Consider the following 25607-nt stretch of genomic DNA (forward strand, 5'->3'; position numbering starts at 1 on the left):
AACCGTGTACACATACAGATAAGCCAAAGGCAGTTCATTTTATGCGGCTGACAGACATACCGAGGCAAGATTGTGAACATCTCCTTCCAATCCCTTTTTAAATGTGCAGTGAAAATGTAAAGTGTTTGATTTTTAGGCTCATATTTAACCATACTTCTTTTCAGGGGTGGATCCGGTCAGTCAGATCCCAGAAGGAAGTTTTGTTCCTGCATGTAAATGACGGCTCTTCTTTGGAAAGTCTTCAGGTTGTTGCAGATTCAAGCTTCGACAGTAGGTAGGTTTGTTTGTTTTATCCTTTTTGTTTTCTAAAGAGTTCCTTGTTTTTTCTTTTCTAGTGTTCTCCACTTGTCTAATTGAATGTTTGATCTTTCTAATTGTATCTGTGAAAAATAGCCTTGAAGAAAAATCCAGATACTTGGAATCAGGAGCCTTCAAGCTCTAATATTTCCTCATGCTGATATCCTCTGCCCATGTTTTATTCCAATCTTTTTAAACCTTTTTACACCTCCCCTAGTTGTTGTCTCCTAGACCTTGCACATGTTGGTCCCTCTGCCTGATGTAGACCTGTTTGTGGCTCCAGTTTAGACATCATCTGGTGTCTATGGCAAGTGCTTCTCTGCTCCCTTAGGATTGTCCTGTGCCCATCCTTCATAGAATGGATAACATCGTTTGGAAATTAATTAGTAATTAACTTATTAGGCTCCTTTAAGGACTCAGTCTTTAAAGTTAGAAATGATGTATTCTATTTGTTTATTTATATTTATTTATTTAGTGTATGAGCACACTGTCACTGTCTTCAGACACACCAGACGAGGGCATCAGATCCCATTACAGATGTGGTTGCTGGGAATTGAATTCAGGATCTTTGGAGGAGCAGTTGTGACTGCTCTTAACTGTTGAGCCATCTCTCCAGCCCTGATGTATTCAATTTTTGTTCATAATTCCTGTCATAGTATTGGAAAATAACCAATTATTATTGGATAGCTGGAACTCTTATGGTCTCACTATCAGATGTTAGAACTAGTAGCACTTTATGTTAAAGTATAGCCTATAATTCTGCTAGAATAAGAGCGCTTTGTTATTCCAAGGACTATTGGGCAGAAAGACAAAATTTATCTTAATTATGTTTCTATTACTGTGATCAGTCACCTTAACCAAAGCAATTTACAGAAGAAAAAGGGTTTTGGAGGCCAACAGATTCAGGTTAGAGTCCACGACCATGATGTTGGGGAGCATGGCAGCAGTAGCAGGCATGCACAGTGCTGGAGCAGTAGCTGAGAGCTTCATCTTGCTCCACAAGTATGAGGTAGAGAGAATGAGCTAACTGGCGATGGCCTGTGCCTTTGCACCCTCAAATCCCACCTTCAGTGACACACCTCTTCCAACAAAGCCATCCCTCCTGATCTTCAAACAGTTCCACCAATTGAGGACCACACATTTAGATATCTGAGCTTCTGCGGGCCCTTCTTACTCTTGCCAGCACACTGTCGCACTGTGACAGCCTTTTAAAAGAGGTTTGTGCTCTCTAATGGTGTCTGTTAGGAAGCAATTGCATGGCTCTGTTTAGCCCTGCTGGATCACGAGGCAACTCATAACTGCCATGGACAGTCTGAAGCAGCCCCATGTCCCCATACCTGGGATTAAAATGAGGGCACACTCCTATTTCTATGTTTTTTTTTAAAGAAACCAAAATTCTCGATTCCCGAGACCACCTCTTAAAAAATAACAGCAAAACCCCTACATGTGCCAGGTGGTGGTGGCATAACTTTAATCCCAGCACTTGGGAGGCAGAGACTGGTGGAGCTCTGTGAATTCAAGGCCAGCCTGATCTACAGAGTGAGTTCCAGGACAGTAAGAGCTGGAAAAAAACAACCAACCAACCAAATAAATAATAAGGATTTTCTACATGTGAAAAGTAGCACCAAGAGCATCTTGTGACACCATTGTATGTTGTCAAAGCAGGGGGCCGTTGACGTTGGTGCAGTGCCATCAGCCAGACTGTAGGCCCTAGCCCCAGAGCTTACATAAAACCTGCCCCCTTAAAGTATGTGGGCCAGTGTAATTGATAAGACGTGATAGGCCTGGTGGCGCACACCTTCAATCCCAGCACTTAGGAGGCAGATGTAGGTGGATCTCTTTGAGTTCCATGCCAGCCTCATCTACAGAGTGAATTCTAGGCTCTTCTCCCACACCCTCAAAAATCATAACAGTTACATAATTTGTTAATTCTAAATAACGTTAGCAAGGGATTCATTTTTACAGTCCTAGTCCTGCCAGAGCATCTGCAGATTATTTAACTGAGGGTACTTTTGACATTGTATACTTTAGCAAGATTTTGACTGAAATGTAGGCTATCGATAGTGTCTTTTCTGATCTTAGTTCTTTTGTTACTCTAGAGAATTGGCTTTTGGGAGTTCTGTGCAAGTCCAAGGGCAGCTGGTCAAAAGTCAGTCCAAGAGGCAAAATGTGGAACTGAAGGCAGAGAAGATTGAAGTTGTTGGAACCTGTGAAGCCAAGGTGTGTTTACTGGTGGTTTTAGGGGCCGTTTAGGTTTAATTTAGAGCATGAGTGCTCTGCTTATGTCTGTTGCAAGGATAGCACACAGAGCGAGTTTCCTTTGTGACTTCCCTGATCACTGAAAGAGACCACAGAGACTATCGAGAAGAAGCATTGTAGTGATTGCCTCAGCTTCTGGAAGCCAAGTTTTCGTTAGTCCGTGCATCTTGGTGGCACCTGCCCTCTGAAGTCTGCCTTCTGGACATTGGCTTCTTGTTTTTGCTAGTACTGATTTTTAATATCTAATAGGCATAATTACCATCCCTTGGCTTCTATTGTTTTTATACTTTTGGTTTAGTGTTATATATTTACTTTAAACTTTTATTTTTCTTAATTCCAAATCCAAAACCTCAATATGTACGTGGGTCGTATCCCCTGCCCCTCCCTGCCCTTTCGGTGCTAAGAATCAAACCCCAGATCCTGCCATGGGTAAATGCTATCTCCTGCCCCAGCTGAGTGCTACTTAACATATTCAGACATGAGAGAATTCTGACTCTCTACTGATGGGACTGTAGTTTACCTCTAATAAGTGTGACATCTGTTTCTGTACAACATAAAACCAACGTTTACACAGGAGACTAGAAGTGAGTGCTATCTATCCTTTTTAACTTTGCTGTTATCTTTAATGGAAACTTGAAGTTTTGTTTGAAAAGATGTTTGTCTTGTTAATTTTGTAACCTAAGTGTGGCAGGTTGGAAATGTTACAGGTTAGACTGATAATTTCCTTTAATTTTTCCCAGTCATCAGTACTATGCTAAATGAGAGAAAGGTGTTGCCTCTCCCTCTTGCTGTTAGATAACAATAACAAGTTGATAAGCGAAAAAGCCACCTTAATCAGTTATGCTTGTGGGCTTTCAAGACATTGGGAGAAATACCAACTGTGTGTGAATAGTGGTAGAAAGTCTTTTATGCCTCTAGTGTTTGAGCTCACTAGTCAAAGTGAATTATTTTGAATAGTACATGCAAACCCCTTTAGTTGTAAGAGACTGACAGCTAATGGGTAGAAACTTGATAAATAAGGGGCAAGCCTCAGTGACATTGAGTAATTTAACTGCTAAGTAGGAAAGCTGGTTGTAACCCAGCATCTCCCTAACTCCACCCAACGATTCTGTTTCCCTGACAGAAGTAACAGGGCTACAATTCATTGTATTAAGCAGTAGGGGTGAGCAATGGCTCCGGGATAAATAAAGATGCTCATCTCCTAACTTGATAACCTAAGCTGGATTCTTGGGACCCATATGGTTGAAAGAGAGAACCAACTCCAGGTTGTCCTCTGATTGTTGCACATTGGTGTGTGTGTTTGTGTGTGTGTGTGTGTGTGTGTGTGTGTGTGTGTGTGTGCACGCGTGCGTGTGCACGCACGCACTCATCTGAACACACAAATACATGCACTTAACTTTTTTTTAAATAATAAAGAGGGAAAGCATCTTCCCAAAGTGCTAGTGTTTTAATAAATACTCTGTGTTTTTGTTTTCTTCTAAACTTCTTTTGGCAGGCATTTCCTATAAAGTATAAGGAGAGGCATCCTCTGGAGTACCTGAGACAGTACCCTCACCTGAGGTGTCGGACTAATGCTCTGGGTTCCATACTGAGAGTCCGCAGTGAAGCCACAGCTGCTATTCATTCCTACTTTAAGGTAAGGCCCTCTGCTTCCGTGTGTTCTTTCTACTGCAGAATTCGAATAGTTGTGAGCCTGGAGCATTTTTCCTAAAAGACCTCATTTTTTTAAACACTCTTTATCATAAAAAATTAAGTGTCACAGACATGCATATGTGTCTTCTCCCCTCCCGCCTCTATTTCCTTCTGTGTGTTTTAATAGCCATGTTGAGGAGTAACTGGCATAAAGAACTGTGCACACTGCCTCTTTATGTGACGAGTTTGGACATGGCTATACACCTGAAGGCATCACCACTGTGACCCTGAACCTTTGTTCCTGTAATGCTTCTTATTTACTTTCATTTCGAGTACCTTTTGTGGATATAAAACTGCAGGTCGGTAGGCGTTTTTGTGTATATGAGAGTTTTGCATTCATATATGTGCATGCATGTACCAGGAGAGGGTGTCAGAGTCCCCTGAGACCCGAGTTGCAGACAGCTGTGAGCCACCATCTTTGCTTAGAGACTGGAACATCCTAGGGAAGGGCAACGAGTGTCTTCACCGCTGAGCCACAGACCTTGTTAAGTAGGCTTCTCTTGGAGTCAGTGTAGCCTCAAACTCAACCTGACCTTGCCTCAGCTTCCCAAGTGTGAGGGCTACAGACATAGGCCCAGACTCCTTAAAGTCGCCAAGTCGCCACTGTGTCTTCTCATTGTTTCTAGTGGGACTTATGTCCTCTCTTTTGGTGGTTCCTCCAAATAATACCTTTTCCTTTGGCTTCTCCTTATTACTGTTTTTTATTTGTTTTAAAATTCAATTATTATGTGTTTTGGCATAGTTTTGTTTGTCTCTCTGTTAGGGCTGGTTAAGTTCTTAAATACACAAGTTTGTCATTTTTATTGGTTTGGGCTTTTTTTTTTTTTTTTTGCTTTGTTCCTAGGGCTTTCCTGGCATTTGTAATTCTCTTGATTTTAGTCATCATACCCAGCCCCTGAAGGGTGCTTTTAGCCATCATTTTTTTTTTTTTTTAATTTTTTTGTTGTCTCTTGAGATCATCCCCGTAGTGTTAGACCACTTAAGAATATCACATAGCAGGGTTGGGGATTTAGCTCAGTGGTAGAGCACTTGCCTAGAAAGTGCAAGGCCCTGGGCTCGGTCCTCAGCTCCGAAAAAAAAAAGAAAAGAAAAAAAAAAAGAATATCACATAGCACATTGAACCGAGGCCCTCAAGCATGCTAGGGAACTTTGCCTTGCACTTGTGGGCAAAAGATGCATATTAACCCTTGTTTGTTTTCAGATTAGAATCTCATTAAGTTGTCCCAGCTGGCCTTGAGCTTGTGATACTCCTTCCTCAGCCTCCTACGTAGCTAGAATTACAGGCTTGTACAACTTCACCCACCTGGGACTTATATTTTATGTCTTTCATGCCTATTTAACTTTTCTTTTTTTCTTTCTTTCTTTTCTTTTCTCCCCCCAAGGGCCTCTCCTCCCATTGATGCCAGCTAAAGCCATCCTCTGCTACATAGGCAGCTGTAGCCATGGGTCCCTCCATGTGTACTCTTCGGTTGATGGTTTAGTCCCTGGGAGCTCTGGGGTAGGGGTGGGAGGGTCTGGTTAACCCCGTCATTCGGGTGCCTGTGCTCAGTTCAGTGGTTGGCTGTGAGCATCCGCATCCATATTGGCTAGGTGCTGGAAGAGCCTCTCAGGGGGCAACTATACCAGGCTCCTGTCACCAAGAGCTTCTTGGCATCAGCAATAGTATCTGGGTTTGATGTCTGCAGATGGGATGGATCCATAGGTGGGACAGTCTGAATGGCCTTTCCTTCAGTCTCTGCTCCACTCTTTGTCCCTGCATTTCCTATAGACAGGAACCATTCTGGGTTAACATTTTTGAGATGGCTGGGTGGCCCCATCTCTCAACCAGGGGTCATGCCTATCCACTGGATATGTTCGCTACAGGTTCTCTCCCCCCTTTGGTGGGCATTTGAGCTAATGTCATCCCTGTTGGGTCCTGGGAACTTCTTGATTCCCTGGCATCTGGGACTTTCTAGTGGCTACCCCCAGTTCCCCATCCCCCACTGCTACACACCTCTGTTCAATTTCCTGACCTTCTGTACTTCTCTCCTGCCTACTCACACACCCGATCTTGCCCCCCTTTCCCCTCCCCCTCCTCTTTTCCTCCCAGGTCACTCCCTCCCTCCATCTAACTCCCATGATCATTTTGTTTCCCCTTCTAAGTAGGACTAAAGCCTTCACTCTTTTCTTAAGCTGCATATGGCCTATGAGTTATATCATGGGTATTCCAAGCTTTTGGGCTAATATCCATAAATCAGTGAGTGCATACCATGTGCGTTCTTTTGTCACTAGGTTACCTCAGTCAGGATGATATTTTCTAGTTCCATCCATTTGCCTACAGATTTCATGAATTCATTGTTTTTTGATAGCCGAGTAGTACTCCATTGTATAAATGAACCACATTTTCTGTATCCATTGAGGGACATCTGAGTTGTTTCCAGCTTCTGGCTATTATAAATAAGGCTGCTATGAACATAGTGGAGCATGTGTCCTTGTTATATGTTGGAGCATATCGTGAGTATATGCCTAGGAGTGATATAGCTGGGTCCTCAGGTACTTCAATGTCCAACTTTCTGAGGAACCTCCAGACTGATTTTCAGAATGGTTGTACCAGCTTGCAATCCCACCAACAATGGAGGAGTGTTCCTCTTTCTCCACCTCCTCACCAGCATCTGCTGTCACCTGAGTTTTTGATCTTAACCATTCTGACTTGTGTGAGGTGGAATCTCAGGGTTGTTTTGATTTACATTTCTCTGATGACTAAGAATGTTGAACATTTCTTTAGGTGCTTTTCAGCCATCTAGATTCTTCAGCTGAGAATTCTTTGTTTAGCTCTGTAACCCATTTTTTAATAGGGTTATTTGGATCTCTGGAGTCTAACTTGAGTTCTTTGTATATATTGGGTATTAGCCCTCTATAGGATGTAAAGATCTTTTTCCAATCTGTAGGTTGCCGTTTTGTTCTATTGAAAGTGTCCTTTGCCTTACAGAAGGTTTTCAATTTTATGAGACTCCATTTGTCAATAGTTGATTTTCGTGTAAGAGCCATTGGTGTTCTGTTCAGGAAAATTTCCCCCATGCTGATATGTTTGAGGTTCTTTCTTACTTTCTCTTCTATTTGATTCAGTGTATCTTGGGCTTTTTTTTTTTTTCATTTTTTTTATTGGATAGTTTATGTATTTACTTTTTTTTTTTTTTTTGGTTCTTTTTTTCGGAGCTGGGGACCGAACCCAGGGCCTTGCGCTTCCTAGGTAAGCGCTCTACCACTGAGCTAAATCCCCAGCCCCTATGTATTTACATTTTAAATGTTATCCCCTTTCCTGGTTCCCTCCTCTCCCATCTCCGCTCTCCCTCCCACCCACCTACTCCCACCTCAACACCCTGGCATTCCCCTACACTGAAGAAACGAGCCTTCACAGGACCAAGGGCCTCCCCTTCCATTGATGCCAGACAATGCCATCCTCTGCTACATATGCAGCTGGAGCCATGGGCCCCCCATGTGTACTCTTTGGTTGGTGGTTTAGTCCTGGGGGGGTCTAATTGATATTGTTGTTCGACCTATGGGGTTACAAACGTGGAAGCCCTTGATTCACTTGGGCATGAGCTTTGTACAAGGAGATAAGAACGGATCAAGTTGCATTATTCTACATGCTGACCGCCAGTTGAACCAGCACCATTTGTTGAATATGCTGTCTTTTTTCCATTGGATGGTTTTGGCTTAGGTGACCACATGTGTGTGGATTTATTTCTAGGTCTTCAGTTCTATTGGATTGATCTACCTGTCCTTCTCTGGATGAATACCATGTGCTTTTTATCACTATTACTCTGTAGTACAGCTTGAGGTCAGGAATGATGATTCCTCCAGAAGTTCTCTTCTTGTTGAGAATAGTTTTTGCTATCCAGGGTCTTTTGTTATTCCAGATGAAATTGAGAATTGCTCTTTATATCTCTGTGAAGAATTGAGTTGGAATTTTGATGGGGATTGCATTGAATCTGTATATTACTTTTGGTAAGATGGCCATGTTCACTATGTTAATCCTACCAATCCATGAGCATGGGAGATATTTCCATCTTCTGAGGTCTTCTTCAATTACTTCCTTCAAAGACTTGACATTCTTCTCATACAGATCTTTCATTTGCTTGGTTAGAGGCGCACCAAGATATTTTATATTATTTATGACTATTGTGAAGGGTGTTGTTTCCCTAATTTCTTTCTTACCCAGTTTATCCTTTGAGTAGAGGAAGGCTACTGATTCGTTTGAGTTAATTGTGTATCCAGCCACTTTGCTGAAGTTGTTTATCAGCTGTAGGAGCTCTTTGGTGAAATTTTTGGGGTCACTTATATATATTGTATCATCCACAAATAGTCATATTTGACTTCCTGCTACCCAATTTTTGACTTCTTTTGACTTTGGCTTCTTTTGTTGTCTAATTGCTCTGGCTAAAACGTCCAGTACTGTATTGAATAGATATGGAGGGTATGGGCAGCCTTGTCTAGTCCCTGATTTTAGTGGGGTTGCTTCAAGTTTTTCTCCATTTAGTTTGATTTTGGTTATTGGTTTGCTCTATATTGCTTTTACTATATTTAGGTATGGGCCTTGGATTCTGAATCTTCCCAAGACTTTTAACATGAAGTTGTGTTGTGTTTTGTCAAAGGCTTTTTCAGCATCTAATGAGATAATCATGTGGTTTCTTTCTTTGAGTTTGTTTATTTAGTGGATTACATTGATGGATTTCTGTTTATTGAACCATCCCTGCATCCCTGGATGAAACCTACTTGATCATTGTGAATGATCGTTTTGATATGTTCTTGGATTCGGGTTGTGAGAATTTTATTGAGTATTTTTGTATCGATATTCATAAAGGAAATTGGTCTGAAGTTCTTTTTCTTTGTTGGGTCTTTGTGTGGTTTAGATATCAGTGTAACTGTGGCTTCATAGAAAAATTAAGTGTTTCTTCTTTTCTATTTTATGGAATAGTTTGGATAGTATTGGTATTAGGTCTTCTATAAAGGTCTGATACATTTCTGTACTAAACCCATCTGATCCTGGGCTTATTTTGGTCGGGAGACTTTTAATGACTGCTTCTATTTCTTTAGGGGTTATGGGACTGTTTAGATGGTTTATCTGATCCTGATTTAACTTTGGTACCTGGTATCTATCTAGAAAATCATACATTACATCTATATTTTCCAGTTTTGTTGAGTCTAGTCTTTTGTAATAGGATCTGATGATTTTGTCAATTTCCTCAGTTTCTGTTGTCATGTCTCCCTTTTCATTGTTGATCTTCTTAATTAGGATATTGTCTCTCTGCCTTCTGATTAGTCTAGTGAAGGGTTTATCTATCTTATCTATCTTGTTGATTTTCCCAAAGAACCAGCTCCTAGATTTGTTGATTCTTTGATAGTTCTCTTTGTTTCTAATTGGTCGATTTCAGCCCTGAGTTTGATTCCGACCTGCTGTCTACTCTTCATGGGTGTATTTGCTTCTATTTGTTCTAGAGCTTCAGATGAGCTGTTAAGCTGCTAGAACCTGCTCTTACCAATTTCTTTATGGAGGCACTCAGAGCTGTGAGTTTTCCTCTTAGTACTGCTTTCATTGTGTCCCATGAGTTTTGGGTATGTTGTGCCTTTTTCTTAAATTCTAAAACATCTTTAATTTCCTTCCTTCCTTCCTTCCTTCCTTCCTTCCTTCCTTCCTTCCTTCCTTCCTTCTTTCCTTCTTCCCTGACCAAGTTCTCATTGATAACAGACAGCATTGAACAGCAGAGAGTTGTTCCGTCTCCTTGAGCGTGTGGGCTCTCTGGGCTTTTGTTGTTGTTATTGAAGACCAGCCTTAGTTTCTGGTGATCCGATACATTGTGTGGGATTATTTCAATCTCCTTGTATCTGTTGAGGCCTGTTTCGTGTCTGATTATAGGGTCAGTTTTGGAGAAGGTACCATGAGGTGCTGAACAGATGGTATATTTTGTTTTGGGGTGAAATGTTCTGTAGGTATCTGTTAAATCTATTTGGTTCATAACTTCTTTCAGTTTCACTGTGTCTCTGTTTAGTTTCAGTTTCCATAATCTGTCCAATGTTGAGAGTGGGGTGTTGAAGTCTCCAGCTATTATTGTGTGAGGTGCAATGTGTGCTTGGAGCTTTAATAAAGTTCCTTTTATGAATATTGGTGCCCTTTTATTTGGAGCATAGATGTTCAGAATTGAGAGTTAATCTTGGCAGATTTTTCCTTTGATGAATATGAAGTGTCCTTCCTCATCTTTTTTGATAACTTCTGGTTGAAAGTTGATTTTACTCCATATTAGAATGGCTACTCCAGCTTGTTTCTTGAGACCATTTGCTTGGAAAAGTTTTTTCCAGCCTTTTACTCTGAGGTACTGTCTGTCTTTGTGACTGAGGTGTGTTTCCTGTATGGGGCAAAATGCTGGGCAGTTTTTTTTATCCAGTCTGTTAGTCTATGTCTTTTTTTTTTTTAAAGATTTATTTATTTATTATATATAAGTACACTGTAGCTGTCTTCAGATACACCAGAAGAGGGCATCGGATCTCTTTACAGATGGTTGTGAGCCACCATGTGGTTGCTGGGAATTGAACTCATGACCTCTGGAAGAGCAGTCGGGTGCTCTTAACCGCTGAGCCATCTCTCCAGCCCTAGTCTATGTCTTTTAATTGGGGAATTGAGTCCAGTGATGTTGAGATATTAAGGACCAATGATTGTTGCTTCCTGTTATTTTTGTTGTTAGAGGTGGAATTATGTTTGTATGACTCTCTTGTTTTGGGTTGTTTTGAGACAATTAAGTTTTTGCTTTTTCTTGGGGGTAGTTTCCCTCCTTGTGTTGGAGTTTTCTTTTATCCTCTGTAGGGCTGGATTTGTGGAAAGATATTGTGTAAATCTGGTTTTGTCATGAAATATTTTGGTTTTGCCATCTTTATGTTAATTGAGAGTTTTGCTGGCATTTTGAGAGTTAGCCTGGGCTGGCATTTGTGTTCTCGTAGGGTCTGTATGACATCTGCCCAGGATCTTCTGGCTTTCATAGTCTCTGGTGTTAAGTCTGGTGTAATTCTGATAGGTCTGCCTTTATATGTTACTTGGCCTTTTTTTCTTACTGCTTTTAGTATTCTTTCTTTGTTCTGTGTATTTGGTGTTTTGATTGTTATGCGATGAGAGGAATTTTTTTTCTTGTTAAATCTATTTCTTGTATGTTTATGGGCATCTCTTTAGGTTAGGGAAGTTTTCTTCTGTAATTTTGTTGAAGATGTTTACTGGTCCTTTAGGTTAGAACTCTTCGCTGTATTCTATACCTTTTATTCTTAAGTTTGGTCTTTTCATTGTGTCCTGGATTTCCTGTATGTTTTGGGTTAGGAGCTTTTTTGCATTTTCCATTTTCTGTGACTATTGTGTCAATGTTTTCTATGGTGTCTTGAAACCTGTTAAATACTTTTGGTTCATCATATCTTGAACAGGGCTCAGTGCACTACTGGCTGTTCATTATGATCTAGGCCAATGGTTCGCAATCTTCCTTCTGTGCTGTGTCCCTTTAATACAGTTCCTCATGTGGTGACCACCCCTCCCTCCAAACCATAAAATTATTTTTGTTGCTGCTTCATAACTGTAATTTTGCTACTGTTGGGAATCATAATGTAAATGTCTATGTTTTTTGTGAAAGGGTCATTTGACTCCCAAAATGGTTGCCCTGCACAGGTTGAGGACCACTAATGGAGGCAAAGGCCTCCTGATTATTCTATTTGGCTGTGCGAGCATCCAGCCAACAAGCAAATACCAGACCCTGTCTCCGCCAATGTCTGTGGACTATTCCTTTCACAACTTTGCACATTTCCTTCTGTTCTTGTACTAATCACTTCTAGCCACCTGCCACCTGGTTCTCACCTGTCTGATACCCTGGCCTAGGAACCATAGCCATTTCGTTTCTTCAGACTCTTGACAGTTCCTCCTCAGTTCAGGGAGGCTTCTGGGGTCCACCTTACTTCCTCCTTCCTGAGCTGTGTCCGGAAGGTTCTCACTATAGTAAGCTGGGAGCTTTGTTTGTTTCTCACAACCCACAGATCACTTGCTGCCCTTGTTGTCTGATGTCTAGTATCTTGAAAATCATTGTTTCTAGATGTGAAGGGACTCTGAAGGTGGATGGGGGCAGCGTTTGGGATGTAAATAAATGAATACATAAATAAGAAAATCATTGTTTCATATATTTTGCCTCCTGTTTTTATCCATTTGTTTTGTGCGTATTCAGATAAGAGGGTGAACTCCAGAGAGCCAAATAACCCTATTAAAAAATGGGGTACAGAGCTAAAAAAATATTCTCATCTGAAGAATATCGAATGGCTGAGAAGCACCTAAAGAAATGTTCAACATCCTTAGTCATCAGGGAAATGCAAATCAAAACAACCCTGAGATTCCACGTCACATCAATCAAAATGGCTAAGATCAAAAACTCAGGTGACAGCAGATGCTGGCAAGGATGTGGAGAAAGAGGAACACTCCTCCATTGTTGGTGGGATTGCAAACTGGTACAACCATTCTGGAAATCAGTCTGGAGGTTCCTCAGAAAATTGAACATTACACTACCTGAGGACCCAGCTATACCTCTCTCGGGCATATACCAAAAGATGCCCCAACATATAACAAAGACACGTGCTCCACTATATTTATAGCAGCCTTGTTTATAATAGCCAGAAGCTGGGAAGAACCCAGATGCCCTTCAACAGGGGAATGGATTAAAAAAATGTGGTACTTCTATACAATGGAGTACTACTCGGCTATCAAAAACAATGACTTCGTGAAATTCATAGGCAAATGAAATGAACTTGAACATATCATCCTGAGGTAACTCAATCACAGAAAAACACACTTGGTATGCACTCACTGATAAGTGGATATTAGCCAAAAAGCTCAAATTACCCAGGATGCAATCCACAGACCACAGGAAGCTCAAGAAGAAGAGTGACCAAAATGCGAATGCTCCCACTCCTTGATATGTCTCTCTCAAAGTTTAGAGCAGTGACTCAAGGAACAGCCATTCAGAGCCTGCCCCACATGTGGCCCATATATACACAGCCACCAAAACTAGATAAGAGTGATGAAGCTAAAAAAATGCTGAAAGGGACCGGATATAGCTGTCTCCTGAGAGACACAGCCAGAGCATGTCCAGTACAGAGGTCAATGCTAGCAGCAAACCACTGAACTGAGAACAGGACCCCCTTGGGGGGAATTAGAGAAAGTATTGAAAGAGTTGAAGGAGCTTGCAACTCATAAAAACAACAATGCCAACCAACCAGAGCTTCCAGGGACTAAACCACTACTGAAAGACTATACATGGACTGACCCAGGGCTCCAACTGCATATGTAGCAGAGAATAGCCTTGTTGGGGCACCAGGGGAAGGGGAAGCCCTTGTTCCTGCCGAGGTTGGACCCCCAGTGCAGGGGTATGTCAGGGGGTGTAAGGGGGTGGATAAGGGGAACAACTGTATGGAGGGGGAGGGGATGGGGGTACCTTATGGACAGGAAACCAGGAAAGGGAATAACATTTGAAATGTAAGTAAAGAAATATATCTAATTAAAAAAAAAAAGAGGGTAAATCCAATCATCCAGTCTCTCTCTATCTTGGTCATATTTGTGGGAGGCCAGTGGTGATCCAGCAGATAGGGCCTGCGCTGTTTGCCCAGGTCACCTCTTCAGACTCTGCTCGTCAGACTCTGTTCGTTTACAGAGGCAGTGCAACACCATGCTCTTCCCCGTGGCCATCTGACCTCGTGCAGTCTCAGCCCTGTTCTATCTTCTTCACCAGGATTCTTCATGCTTTTTGGAAAGGTCCACTAGAGGTCATTTCTGGAAGACTGCCAAAGAGCATCATAGCTTTAAGGCATGTAGTTTTGATTAAACAGAGGAAAGTAAAGTATGCAATTTTATCCCATTATACCTTAAAAGGGCCTATTTACATGTCATGTCATAAATTTACTTATGCCTTTTATATGACTTTTTGGTAGTGCTTTGCCAAAAAGAAAAGGATGGTAGCAACATTGATATTGTCTCTCTCTCTCTCTCTCTCTGTGTGTGTGTGTGTGTGTGTGTGTGTGTGTGTGTGTGTGTGTGTGTGTGTGTGTGTGTGTGTGTGTGTGTCTGTGTATCCTGGACTTTGAATAACTGAGAAAATAGACCTGCTTTAATTCTGAAACAGTTATATGTAGTTTTGGCCACTAGATGGTGCTATTCACAATCCATTGATAACTGACAAGTAAACTGTACACACTTTTGTATATTTCTTTTTTATTTTGAGCTTTTATAAATATGAAAACAACTTAAAGAGTAAACTATAAAAATCTGAAGTAAGAAAAATAGTTAAAATTAAGTAAATCTGTATGTGATTGAAAGTAGTTTTTATTAATTACATTAATTTTAATTAACATTAATAGTTATGAAAAAGTCAAGATACTTAAACGCTTTAAATTTACTTTTTTAGTTTTTTAAAAAATACACTTGATGAATATGTGTGTTTTGCTTGCATGTATGTGTGTGCAGTGCATGCATTTTGAGGCCCGCGAATGCCAAAATGGGGCTTGAGATCCCCAGGAACCAGGATGAACCAGAGTAAACCATGATTGTGAGCACCATGTGGGCTGTGACTCAAACCCAGGTCCTGTGGAAGAACAAGCATGCTCTTAGCGCTGGCTAAACCATCTCTCCAGCTTCTCACCTTAAAATCTTTAATTATATCAAAACTATATAATGTTTCATTTTGTGGTGTCTGCTTGTATACACGACAATTTGAATTGTATATTTTCAAGAAGTTACTAGAACCAGAGTGTGTTGATTTCATGACTGTAATCTCAAGTACTCAGAACACTGAGGCAGGAGGATTGCCAGAAGTTGTGGTTAGTAATCACCACCTCAACCAGGGCTGCATAGTATGTCTCACAAATCAACAAAAAGTCATTGTTGTACTTATAAATAATGGTTATATATCACCTAACATTTGATATTGTTTCTTTGATTTATTACTCTAAGCTTACAAAGATGTTAAAATTTCATAAATTCCAGAGCTATCAAATTTATTAATATAGTAAAGCTTGGGAATTTGAAAAGTATTTTAAACTAGGATACTGTAACAGTCTAAGTCATTTTTTGGTTTGAATATCAAAAACGATTTTGTACGGGTGCCAGGCTGTGGTCGTGTTGCAGGAAGGCTTCAGCCACTCCGTGGAGGCAGACACCAGCGCATCCCATCTCCCGCTGCGGCTCACTTCGCATCCGATCTGGGTCTTCCTCTCCTACCTTCTCCTTTTCAGACTTTGCGTGTGCTACTTTAGCTGCCCTTCCTCTGGATTTCTCCTTATAGCTGTGGTAATGCCATGGACCTTGATGAGCTTCGCTGGCCGTGTTAAAGCGTACAAGCTGATAGTCCTGGAACAGCACGGGGGCGCTGTTAAAGTAGTCCCCGCGTTCTGTGGGCACGGCGGCTGTTAAAGTAGTCCCCGCGTTCTGTGGGCACGGCGGCTGTTAAAGTAGTCCCCGCGTTCTGTGGGCACGGCGGCTGTTAAAGTAGTCCCCGCGTTCTGTGGGCTTTGTGCTTTAGGTTTCGTGCTGTTCACCTCACATCTGCGTGCTGCTTCACATGGCAGCTCACAAGCTATGGTGTTGGCAACCGTAGTTAGCCGTTACATTCTTCCCCCACCCTCGTTTCCTTTGGATTTTTCACTTCCTTTCTTTGTTTACTGTGCTCATGCTCAGAGCTGTCTACATCACATGGGATACATGATTCATGCCCACAATTCTTGGCTCATAAGAAATAAAACTTTTATGCAATAGTTTTATTGATCGTGTTCATTGGTCCTTCCTAGTGCGCTGGGTGGCACCTCTAAGGATACTGCTTTCAGGTTAAGTGCATCTTTGAATAATTTCTGGGAGCCTTAATTTATAGCTTGGAAGTTTAACTAGTCTCTATCTATGTAAGTTGTTGATTAAATAATGTCTTTTGTGGTCAGAGCTCTTGAGTTCAGAGGTCACACTCCCTCTGCTTGTGCCTAAAGGCGTTTTTACATTCTACTAGTGATAGGCAGAACCTGACAGGGATGCAAATGCATGAATTTTTATTGTATTGATTTCAAGGCTGAAATTCTGCATTAAGTATATAGCATTCTGCCTGTACACTGTAAATTTACTTTGAGCTATCTGCACTCCCATCCTGCCACATCCATTCCAATGTAACCTTTTGCCTACATGCAGAGTCAAAACGACAGAAGCATAACCTTGAAGTCGATGGGTTATTTCAATCCTGCTAGCTACAGCTTTTGTGGTTCACTAATGGAAATAGTCGCAGACTTTTGATCGGAACGGCAGCAGTTGGGCGCCTCGGTGATGGATGGGCTTGGTCCTCTCAGAATATTATTCAGGCAAAGGAAGCATGCTCACTGCCTGTGTAATGTGCGGTGTGCATAGTATCATCGATCGAATGATGGCGCCTCCTTAGGTCATTCCTCCCTCTTCCTCGGGACTTCTTTAGTCCCTATTTATCAGACTTTAGTTTCTCCTTTGTGAGGGTCCATTACTGCTGAGGTTTCATTTCACCATAACCTCATGGTGTTCTCTTCGCAGTCCTTAGCAGTGTGGGCAACATCATCCCACATGACTAGCCCTAGGTGAAAGTGTGTTCCTTATCAGGAGTGGTCAGGAGGGGGGGGGGAGCGAGCGAGCGAGAGGGGGGGGGGACAAACATGCACGCATGCGTGCGTGCGTGCGTGCGTGCCTCAGAGCTTGCTTGTGCTCTGCCCCTGCCCAGCTACTGACTAGTTGTCTAACTTGGAAATTTATGAGATCTCTCTGGAACAGAGATTGCTTATTTTTGAAATGAAGTAGACAAGGTACATCTAAGTCTGTCACGTATTTTGAATTTTTTGTGTACTTCTAAGCATAATTAAACATTCAGCTCTCCAGGTATGATAATGTATGCCTACAATCCCAACACAAGAGGTTGAGAGACAGGAGGATCAAGAGTTCAAGGCCAGGGGCTGGGGATTTAGCTCAGTGGTAGAGCGCTTGCCTAGGAAGCGCAAGGCCCTGGGTTCGGTCCCCAGCTCCGAAAAATAGAACCAAAAAAAAAAAAAAAGAGTTCAAGGCCAGCCTATTGTTAGTCCATAACAAACCCTTTCCAAACACCCATAAACAACAACAAAAAAACCCATTTGACTGATCTTTGAACAGTGTTATATATGGAGAGTCATTGAGAGACACATAGTTATGTTGGTGCCTTTTTTTTTTTTTTTTTTTTTGGTTCTTTTTTTCGGAGCTGGGGACCGAACCCAGGGCCTTGCGCTTCCTAGGTAAGCGCTCTACCACTGAGCTAAATCCCCAGCCCCTGTTGGTGCCATTTTAATAGTAAGATGTGCGTTTGTTCTCGGAATCCTTTCACATACAAATGTACTGAAGAGTTCTCCTCCTCTTCCAGGACAACGGCTTCATGCACATCCATACCCCAGTCCTCACGTCCAATGACTGTGAGGGGGCCGGAGAGCTCTTTCAAGTGGAGGTAAGCTGTATTCCCCTTATGGCTGCTTAATGTGTTTCTTTTAAGGATTTGCTTTAATTTAATAATGGTTGCGTGGACTGAAGATCATGACTAGCACCTGAAGCTGTCGGTAGTAATCCTCAAACAACATCACGTGGCTCCGATCTCCTGTTTTTCCACTGTAGCTAGAAGGGATGAATTTATAACTCAGCGTTCTGTTTCCTTTTTCATGGAGTATATATGTCCATGAAATCAGAAAGGGGATGAGTGGGCCAGGAGAATGGCAGGGAGAAGAAGGGGTTTAAATAAGAATAAAACATTATAATACATACATATCTATAAAATGCCACAATGAAGCCCATTTCTTTGTATGCCATTAAAAAAAGTAGAGTAAAAATCAAAGTAAATTAAAAACATTAAAGAGTACAAAAGTATGCACATAAAGAATTTTCCAAAATTGCAAAGGAATAGATTGTTTTCATAAGAAATGATTCACTCCTAAAATAGTTTTTTTCTCTGTTCAACTTTATTGTAGTTTTGAGCATATTTTCCCTACATGTCCCCCACCCTCTTCTCTGCCCCCCAGCTTATCTCCTTTGTTCCCCTACACAGTTTTGCTTTTGCTTTCACATCACATATACACGTGTAATTTTATGTACTTATATAAAATCTGGAAACCAATAATGAGATGAAATGTGATATTTGTCTTTCTAAGGTAGATTTAACGCAGTACCCCTGCCTGCATCCATTTCTCTGCAGACAGCATCTTTGCTCTTTATGACTGGAAAATATTCCATCGTGTAGGCAGGGAAATTAGCTCCTTTGGTAGAATACTTACCAAAGCCTGGGGTTCAAATCCTCCTGTCTCATGAGCAAGGTGTAGCAGAGAGTATTTGTAATTCCAGCACTCGGGTGATGGAAGCGATAGGATCAGAAGTTCAAGGTGATCTCCAGCTCTAAAGCAAGTTCAGAAGTAGCCCTGATTACATAAAACCTGGCTTTCAAAGACTTCCATTGTGCATGTATACTGTGCTTTTGATGAGGAACGCTCCGGTGGTTTTATTACTTAGCTGTTGTGAATAGTGTCGTCATAAACATCAAGTATTTCTTTGAAGGTTTTCAGGTAAATATCTGGCAGTCATGTATCTAGGTCATGTAGTAGATTCAGTTATGGAGTTTGTGAGGAACCTTTTTAGGGATTTCCATAGAGACAGACTGGTTCACATTATCAACAACAGTGTGTGAACGTTCTCTTTTTTGTCCCCATTCTTGACCGCATTTGTTGTTAGTGACTGCCATTCTGACTAAGGAATCTCAATGTAGTTTTATTTTGTATTACTATGCTAGTGAAGCTGAACTTTTTTTCTTTCATATGCTTATTGGCCATTTATTGACTTCCTCTTGTTTATCTCATTGGACTATTTATCAATTGGTATGGGGGTTTGAATGAAAATGGCCCCCATAGGCTCATAGCTTTGAATACTTGGTCACCAGAGAGTGGCACTATTTGAAAGGATTAGGAGGTGTGGCCTCATTAAAGGAAGTGCCCTGAAAGTGGGCTCTGAGGTTTCAGGGATCCAAATCAGGCCCAGTGTCTCTTTCTTCCTGATACTGGATGTAGAGCTCTCAGGAACTCTTCAGCACCCATGTGCCACCATGCTCCCCATCATGAAGATAATGGGCTAAACCTCTGAAACTGTGTGCAAGCCCCAGTTAAGTGCTTTCCTTTAGGAGAGTTATTGTGGTCAAGGTGTCTCTTCACAGCAGTAGGACCCTAATGAGAATTGAGTTCTTTGTCTCTTGTTATGTAGGGTGTTGTTGTTGTTGTTGTTGTTGTTGGTGGTGGTGGTGGTCCTTGTATTCTAGCTATTACTCTTCTATTGGATGCACAGCTAGCAAAGATTTGTCTCATTCCAAGGCAGTATCTTCACTTCATGGTTTCTCACTCTTTCTAATTCATTAGCTCTCAACTGTCAGTGTTGGCAGTGTTTCCTGAGCTTCTAGAAAGTCCTTACCTATGCCTGTATCTTGAAGTGTCTTCTTCACTCTCCTTCTAGTTGTAGACTTTCAGTATCTCATTAGGGGTTCCTATCCCTTTGGAGAAGATCTTTACACAGGGTATTTGATGGGGATTTAGGTTCCTTTTTTCTGCATGAAGCTGTCCAGTGTTTGTGGTACCATATGTCAGAGAGGCTGCATTTTCTTGTGTATAATTTTGTTTGTCATCATTGTTAAACATCAAATCCTGGTGGCTGTGAAGGTTTACATATGCACCCTCTATTTTATTCCATTGATCTGTGTGTCTCTTTTATGCCAGTTCTATGCTGATTTTATTAATTAATACTATGGCTCTAAAGCATAACTTGAAATCCAGTAAAGTGAGTCTGACCTTGAACATCATTCATATGTGTGGAGGGTATATTTGTGTGGTGTATTCACATGAACTTGCAGCTTCATGTGTTTGCATGTGGAGGCCAGAGGTCAGCATCAGATGCCTTCTTCCATTTCCAGACAGGGTCTCCCACTAACCCTGCAGCTCATCAACTGGACTAGGCTCCAGGCTGGCCCGTGAGTTCAGGAATCCACCTGCTCATCACCCCCTTCCGGGGCTGCAGTTATACGCCCTGCTGTCCCTAGCTTTTATGTAGGTTCTAGATATCCAAACTCATGTCCTCACACCTGCACATGAGCCATGTCAGTAACCGAGCCATCGTCTCTGTCTCCAGTCTTCCCTTCACTCAGGGTTACTTGGCCATCTGGCATCTTTTGTGCTTTCATATGACTCTCAAAGGTCTTTTATCTATTTCAGTAAAGAATGGCATTGGGATTTTTATGAGATTCCATTGATTCTATAGATTGGTTCAGGTAAAATGGCCATTTTTGCAATATTACTTCTTCCAATCACTGAACATGGGCCATCTTCCTACCTTCTGGTGTCATTTTAATTTTTTTTTTCTTCTTCAGTGAGTACATTTTCATTGTAGTCTTCCGTTTCCTATGGTTTATTCCGGCGTCTTTTTATTTTCTTCTTAATTTTAAGGCATTTGTGAATATGATTGTTCCCTTGATTTAGTTTTCAGGATTTGTCACTGGTATATAGAAAAGGCTTCCAGGTTTTTTTTGTTTTTTTTTTTTTTTTGGTTCTTTTTTTCGGAGCTGGGGACCAAACCCAGGGCCTTGCGCTTCCTAGGTAAGCGCTCTACCACTGAGCTAAATCCCCAGCCCGGCTTCCAGGTTTTGTGTGTTGCTTTTGTAGCCTGCCACTTTGCCACTGAGCACTCATCACTTAGCCGGAAGGGCTAAGAGTCTTCTGGTAGTCTTTAGGATCTTTGTGTGGTTAAAGGAGAAATGTTCCCCATAGGGCAAGGCATTCATTCGCTCACTCGCTTCCCGGTTGATGGCACTCTCTGGGGCAGTATGGGAGGTGTGGTCCTGCTGGAGGAAGTGAGTCACCAGAGGCGGGCTTCCAGCTCCTTTTCTGTGTGCTTGTGGTAAAGCTGTGATCTCTCACTTTACCCTCCCACCGCAATTGCCTGCCGCATGCTGTTCTAGTTAAGATGTGAAGACTCTTAGTTTAATTATTTTTTAAAGATCTATGTTTATCTTACATGCGTGAGTGTTGTCTGCATGTTTGCATGTGTTCCTCCTCCCTGCCTGATACCTGTGGAAGCCAAGCAAGAGCTCCAGATACCCTGGAACTGGCCTTGCAAATAGGTGTGAGGCTCCATGTCTGTGCTGTTAACTCAGCCTGCCTCCTCTGCAGGAGCAATGAGACTGAACTCTTTCCAGCCTCACGCTTAGTTCTTTCCTTAATAGTTATCTTTTGAGTTCTTGGCATGTGCCAGACATGTGAGCTTGTCCACATTGCAGATTAAAACACACACATACAAACAAGACAACAGCAACAAAACCCATATCACCAGAATAGGCCACGCTTGATGCTTGTAATTACATTCATGTAACTACAGTACGTGGACGAAAACGGAAGCATTGTGCATTTTAGGGCAGCACAACACTGTGCCATGAAGTAAAATAAACAGCTCAGCCAACTTCTCGTACTGGTAAACTGTTGAATGCCATTCACTTACAGCTTACTGTTCCAATCATCATGTCGTAGTAGACTAATGGGTTGGAGAACCATATGTTGCTGAGTCAGACGTTTGTGTTTCTGTTGTTTATCTACTTGCTATTTTTTAATCCTAAAAGATGCTTTTTTAAAATATATATATATGCTTGTTTCTATCAGCTGACAAGATTTCCTTTCTGCTTTGGTACTTCTGTCTCCTGGTGACAGTGCTTTCTCTTAATGTTATAAAGCAAAGTATTCACGGTAAAAAGTTCTCTTAACCCATTGAAGCCATTATTAAGAATAAGAATCAAATGTTGTCCTTCATGCAAAAGTTGAGGAAATCTTGGTGATAATTAGCTTTTTAGAAAAAGCAAAATAAAAATTACGTGAGAACCAAAGGAAGTGTAGTGTTCCTGTAGTACTAGTACTTTAAAAAAGACTTGTTGAACATTTGAAGAGGAAGTGTTAGCATCTGCATTATGAATTCAAAGAGCAGCAAATAAAAACCCAGCAGTATTCTTAAAAATGTTCTTCCAGTTCTTTCCCTTTTCTTCTTAGTATTCTGAATGTGAACTGAAGAAAAATTACCCACCTTGAATACTCATAATTCCTTGATCTAAATCACTTAATAGTTTAAAAGGATGAGGATTAAAGTTGTTACAACTAAAAAGGGAATTTTTAAAGGAACTCAGTCAAGTTAAAAACTGCTTTTCTTGACCTTAATAATAAAGTTGGAGATAACAGATTTTCTCCCAAGGAGATCTCTTAAGCAGATCCCATGGATTACGTCATGTCTTCTGACCTCTAACTCTCTCAGGAAGGCAAGTTACCAGATGAGTATGACTAAGAAAAGAAAAATATATTCCTAAAGCTAAGCAGATGAGAAGTGTTCTTTGCTCACAAATATTTCAGGAGTGCACCCGGGACTTTTACTCGGCCGTTCAGATACCATAAAGACATGGTATTGATGGAGCGATGCTATACCTACAGTCACGTAGGCCAGACGTAGGCCAGATCTCGGCAGTCTGTAGTGCCTGTTTTGTGTATGACTGCCTTCTCTTTGCCTACAGAAGTTCACTAATGGGGTGTAACCTGCGAGCCTCTATTGTTTGGAAGAGGAGCTTACCAGGTTCCCTGTCCTCACCCGGTCCTTCAGGGTTCGTTGTTATCTCCTCCTAGCTCTTTGTTAAGCTAGGGCTACAAATCTCGGCCTCTACTTGAAAAATCAAAGTAAGAGATGTACTTGCAATGCTCATTGAGACGCGAGTACATGCAGTGTTTTAGTTTAGTTTAGTTTCTGACGTTTTTATTTCCTATGTGAAGACGTTGGATAGTTGTTAAGATCTAGGGACTGTGACACATATGTAAGGCGTTTGTCATTCAGCACACATTGGCTCCATCTGTGTTCAAGATGCTGTGTTACATATTGCACAGGGTATGATGCTGTAGCTGAGGCTCCAGTCTGTAAACTGGCAAGCAGGAAGTGATAAGGGAAGGTCGTGCTTTTCATTGTCTTACTCTGTCCAAATCTCCTTCCTGGTTGGTCATTGTTCCAGCTGAATTCCACTGTGTTTCCTCTTCACAATTCTGGAGCATCCGTGGTTGGTCCGCGCTTTAGGATGGATTGTTTTGGGATTTTTAAAGCTGCAAAGCATGGTAAGCATTCAGCAGGAACAGAACTTTGGTTTTGCTGTGCTGGGAATTAAGCCTAAAGCCCTGAACATGGCTAAGCAGAAGCACTTTACCACTGCACCTCAGCCCAGAGACCGTAATCTGAAATTTAATCTTTTTTTAGGCTAATAATATGCCGTAGGAGTATTTTTTCTTGATTTTGGGCAAGCAGCAAGCCACAACTACCAGTCAGCTCCGTGGTACTTGGTACACCAACTCTTAGTGTGGCATGTGTAAGTCATGCTATTCAGTGGGGTAGATATATGAAATGTATTTTTCAGTATTTAATACTTCCAGTTGATGAGGGACTTATCAGGATGTAATCCCATTGTAAGTTCAGAAGCATCTGTGGCTTGTTTCTGAGAAGATAAGAGATGGCATGAGTTAGAGGCTGTGGGCAGAGAAGGAGGTGGAACTGTGTGTACAGTCGAGATGCCACTGTTACGAATTAGAGGTGACAGGGAGTCCCAGGCAAAATCAGGTCAGTGATGAGTGAGTGGATAGGAAAAGCTTCAGGGCCTGAGGAGATGGCCGTCAGTTAAGAGCCCTTACTCATCCTGCAGAAGACCCGGTTCAGTTCCAGTCCCACATGGTAGCTCTCAACTGCCTTAACTCCAGCTTCACCTTCTGCCCTTGGGGTTGTCTAAATGTTTGTGGTATACATATGCTTCTCACACACATACACAGGAATGAAAAATAAATAAATCTTGAAGTTCTTTTTTTTTTTCTTTTTTCTATTTTTCGGAGCTGGGGACCAAACCCAGGGCCTTGCGTTTGCTAGGCAAGCGCTCTACCACTGAGCTAAATCCCCAACCCAAATCTTGAAGTTCTTAAGTGAGTATATGAATTGAATGTGCTGCAGAGAAGGTTTTCTAGGGGATGAGGACTTAGAGTTGAATTTCTTGGGGGCTTTTATTAGACTCCAACTAAACGCATGGGAGCTGCCTGTCGAGGATAAAGATGGACAGCTTTAGGGATGAGGAGAACAGGATTTTTATTGCGTGTCTGTTTAAAACAAATGTTTTGTTGTGACTAGGGAGGTAGCTCAGTTGGGAGAATTCTTGTTCAGCCCTGGCTCAGTTCGGGTAGAAGCAGGTAGGCCAGAGTTTAAAGTCATCCTCACTATTCTGAGGCCAGCCTGAAGGCCGGGAGACCCTGTGTGTGAAATAGCGGGAGAGCACTTGTTGAAACATGTTTCATGTACCATTAACTTTACTCACCTAAAAATACAGTGCTGTTGTTTTTAATGTGTTGGATGAGTTTCGTTGTTTTTAGTGTGGTGGGCGAGATTTCCGGTCAGTTGCCATGTGTTTGTGTGAGAGCATTTTCATCACTTCCAAAGCAAACCTCTAGGGGTTGGGGATTTAGCTCAGTGGTAGAGCGCTTGCCTAGCAAGCGCAAGGCCCTGGGTTCAGTCCCCAGCTCCGAAAAAAAAAAAAAAAAAAAAAAAAAAAACAAAGCAAACCTCTGCTCACCAGCAGCCTTTCCCTATTCCTGTGTGTAACTCCCACTGATCCACTTTACATAGGTTCGCTTCCCCTGAAATGCTTCCTTTGCTGTAGTATCTGAGGTTCATCCATGCTGTGTTTATATTCAGTCTGTATTCTAGTGTGTGGTGCCCACATCATGTGTGCCCATCTGCCATTTGCATGTTTGTGTTGTTTTCTACCTTGGGGATAGTATGAATGCCACTAAGAGAAGGTCAGTGCACAGTTTTGTCTGGATGGACATTTCATATCTAATGAGAGCCCCCAGGAAAATCAATTCTCTAAGACTTAGTAACTTTCCAACATTTCAAAACCTGTCACAGTATTTTCCAAGGCGGCTGTACAGTAATCTTGCCACCAGCACTGTTAAGAGGGCTCTGATTTCACTGCATCCTTAGGTATGTGTTATTTTCCGTCTCTTTGATTATAGTTCTCCCGGTGAGTGGTGTGGTATCTTGTGGCTTTAATTGCATTGTCTTAACTACTAAGGAGGGTGAGTGGCTTTTCCCACATGTATTGAGTATGTGTGTATCTAAGCCCTTTGGCCTTTTTGGAATTGTGTTGTTTGTTCTTTTTGTAGTCCATTGAGTTGTAGGAGTTCTTTTACATATTGTAGAGATACGAGATTGTTTTCCACCA

The 25607-nt window shown here is 41.6% G+C and overlaps 1 protein-coding gene across 6 annotated transcripts in view; it reads left to right on the forward strand.

Moving 5' to 3' along the window:
• Nars2 (asparaginyl-tRNA synthetase 2, mitochondrial) overlaps positions 1-25607 on the forward strand; it is a 111632-nt gene that overhangs the window by 6571 nt on the left and 79454 nt on the right. For 5 of the 6 annotated variants that reach the window (XM_063284991.1, XM_063284989.1, XM_039105949.2 and 2 more), the window contains exons 2-5: positions 165-274; positions 2397-2517; positions 4052-4192; positions 17682-17762. In XM_063284991.1, coding sequence (XP_063141061.1) covers positions 165-274; positions 2397-2517; positions 4052-4192; positions 17682-17762 — 453 coding nt within the window. Of the gene's footprint in view, positions 1-164; positions 275-2396; positions 2518-4051; positions 4193-17681; positions 17763-25607 lie in introns of those variants that run through there. The other variant, XM_039105956.2, reaches the window with a different exon arrangement.

The sequence above is a fragment of the Rattus norvegicus genome, chromosome 1 (genome assembly GCF_036323735.1).
Source record: "Rattus norvegicus strain BN/NHsdMcwi chromosome 1, GRCr8, whole genome shotgun sequence".
Lineage (NCBI taxonomy): Eukaryota > Metazoa > Chordata > Mammalia > Rodentia > Muridae > Rattus > Rattus norvegicus.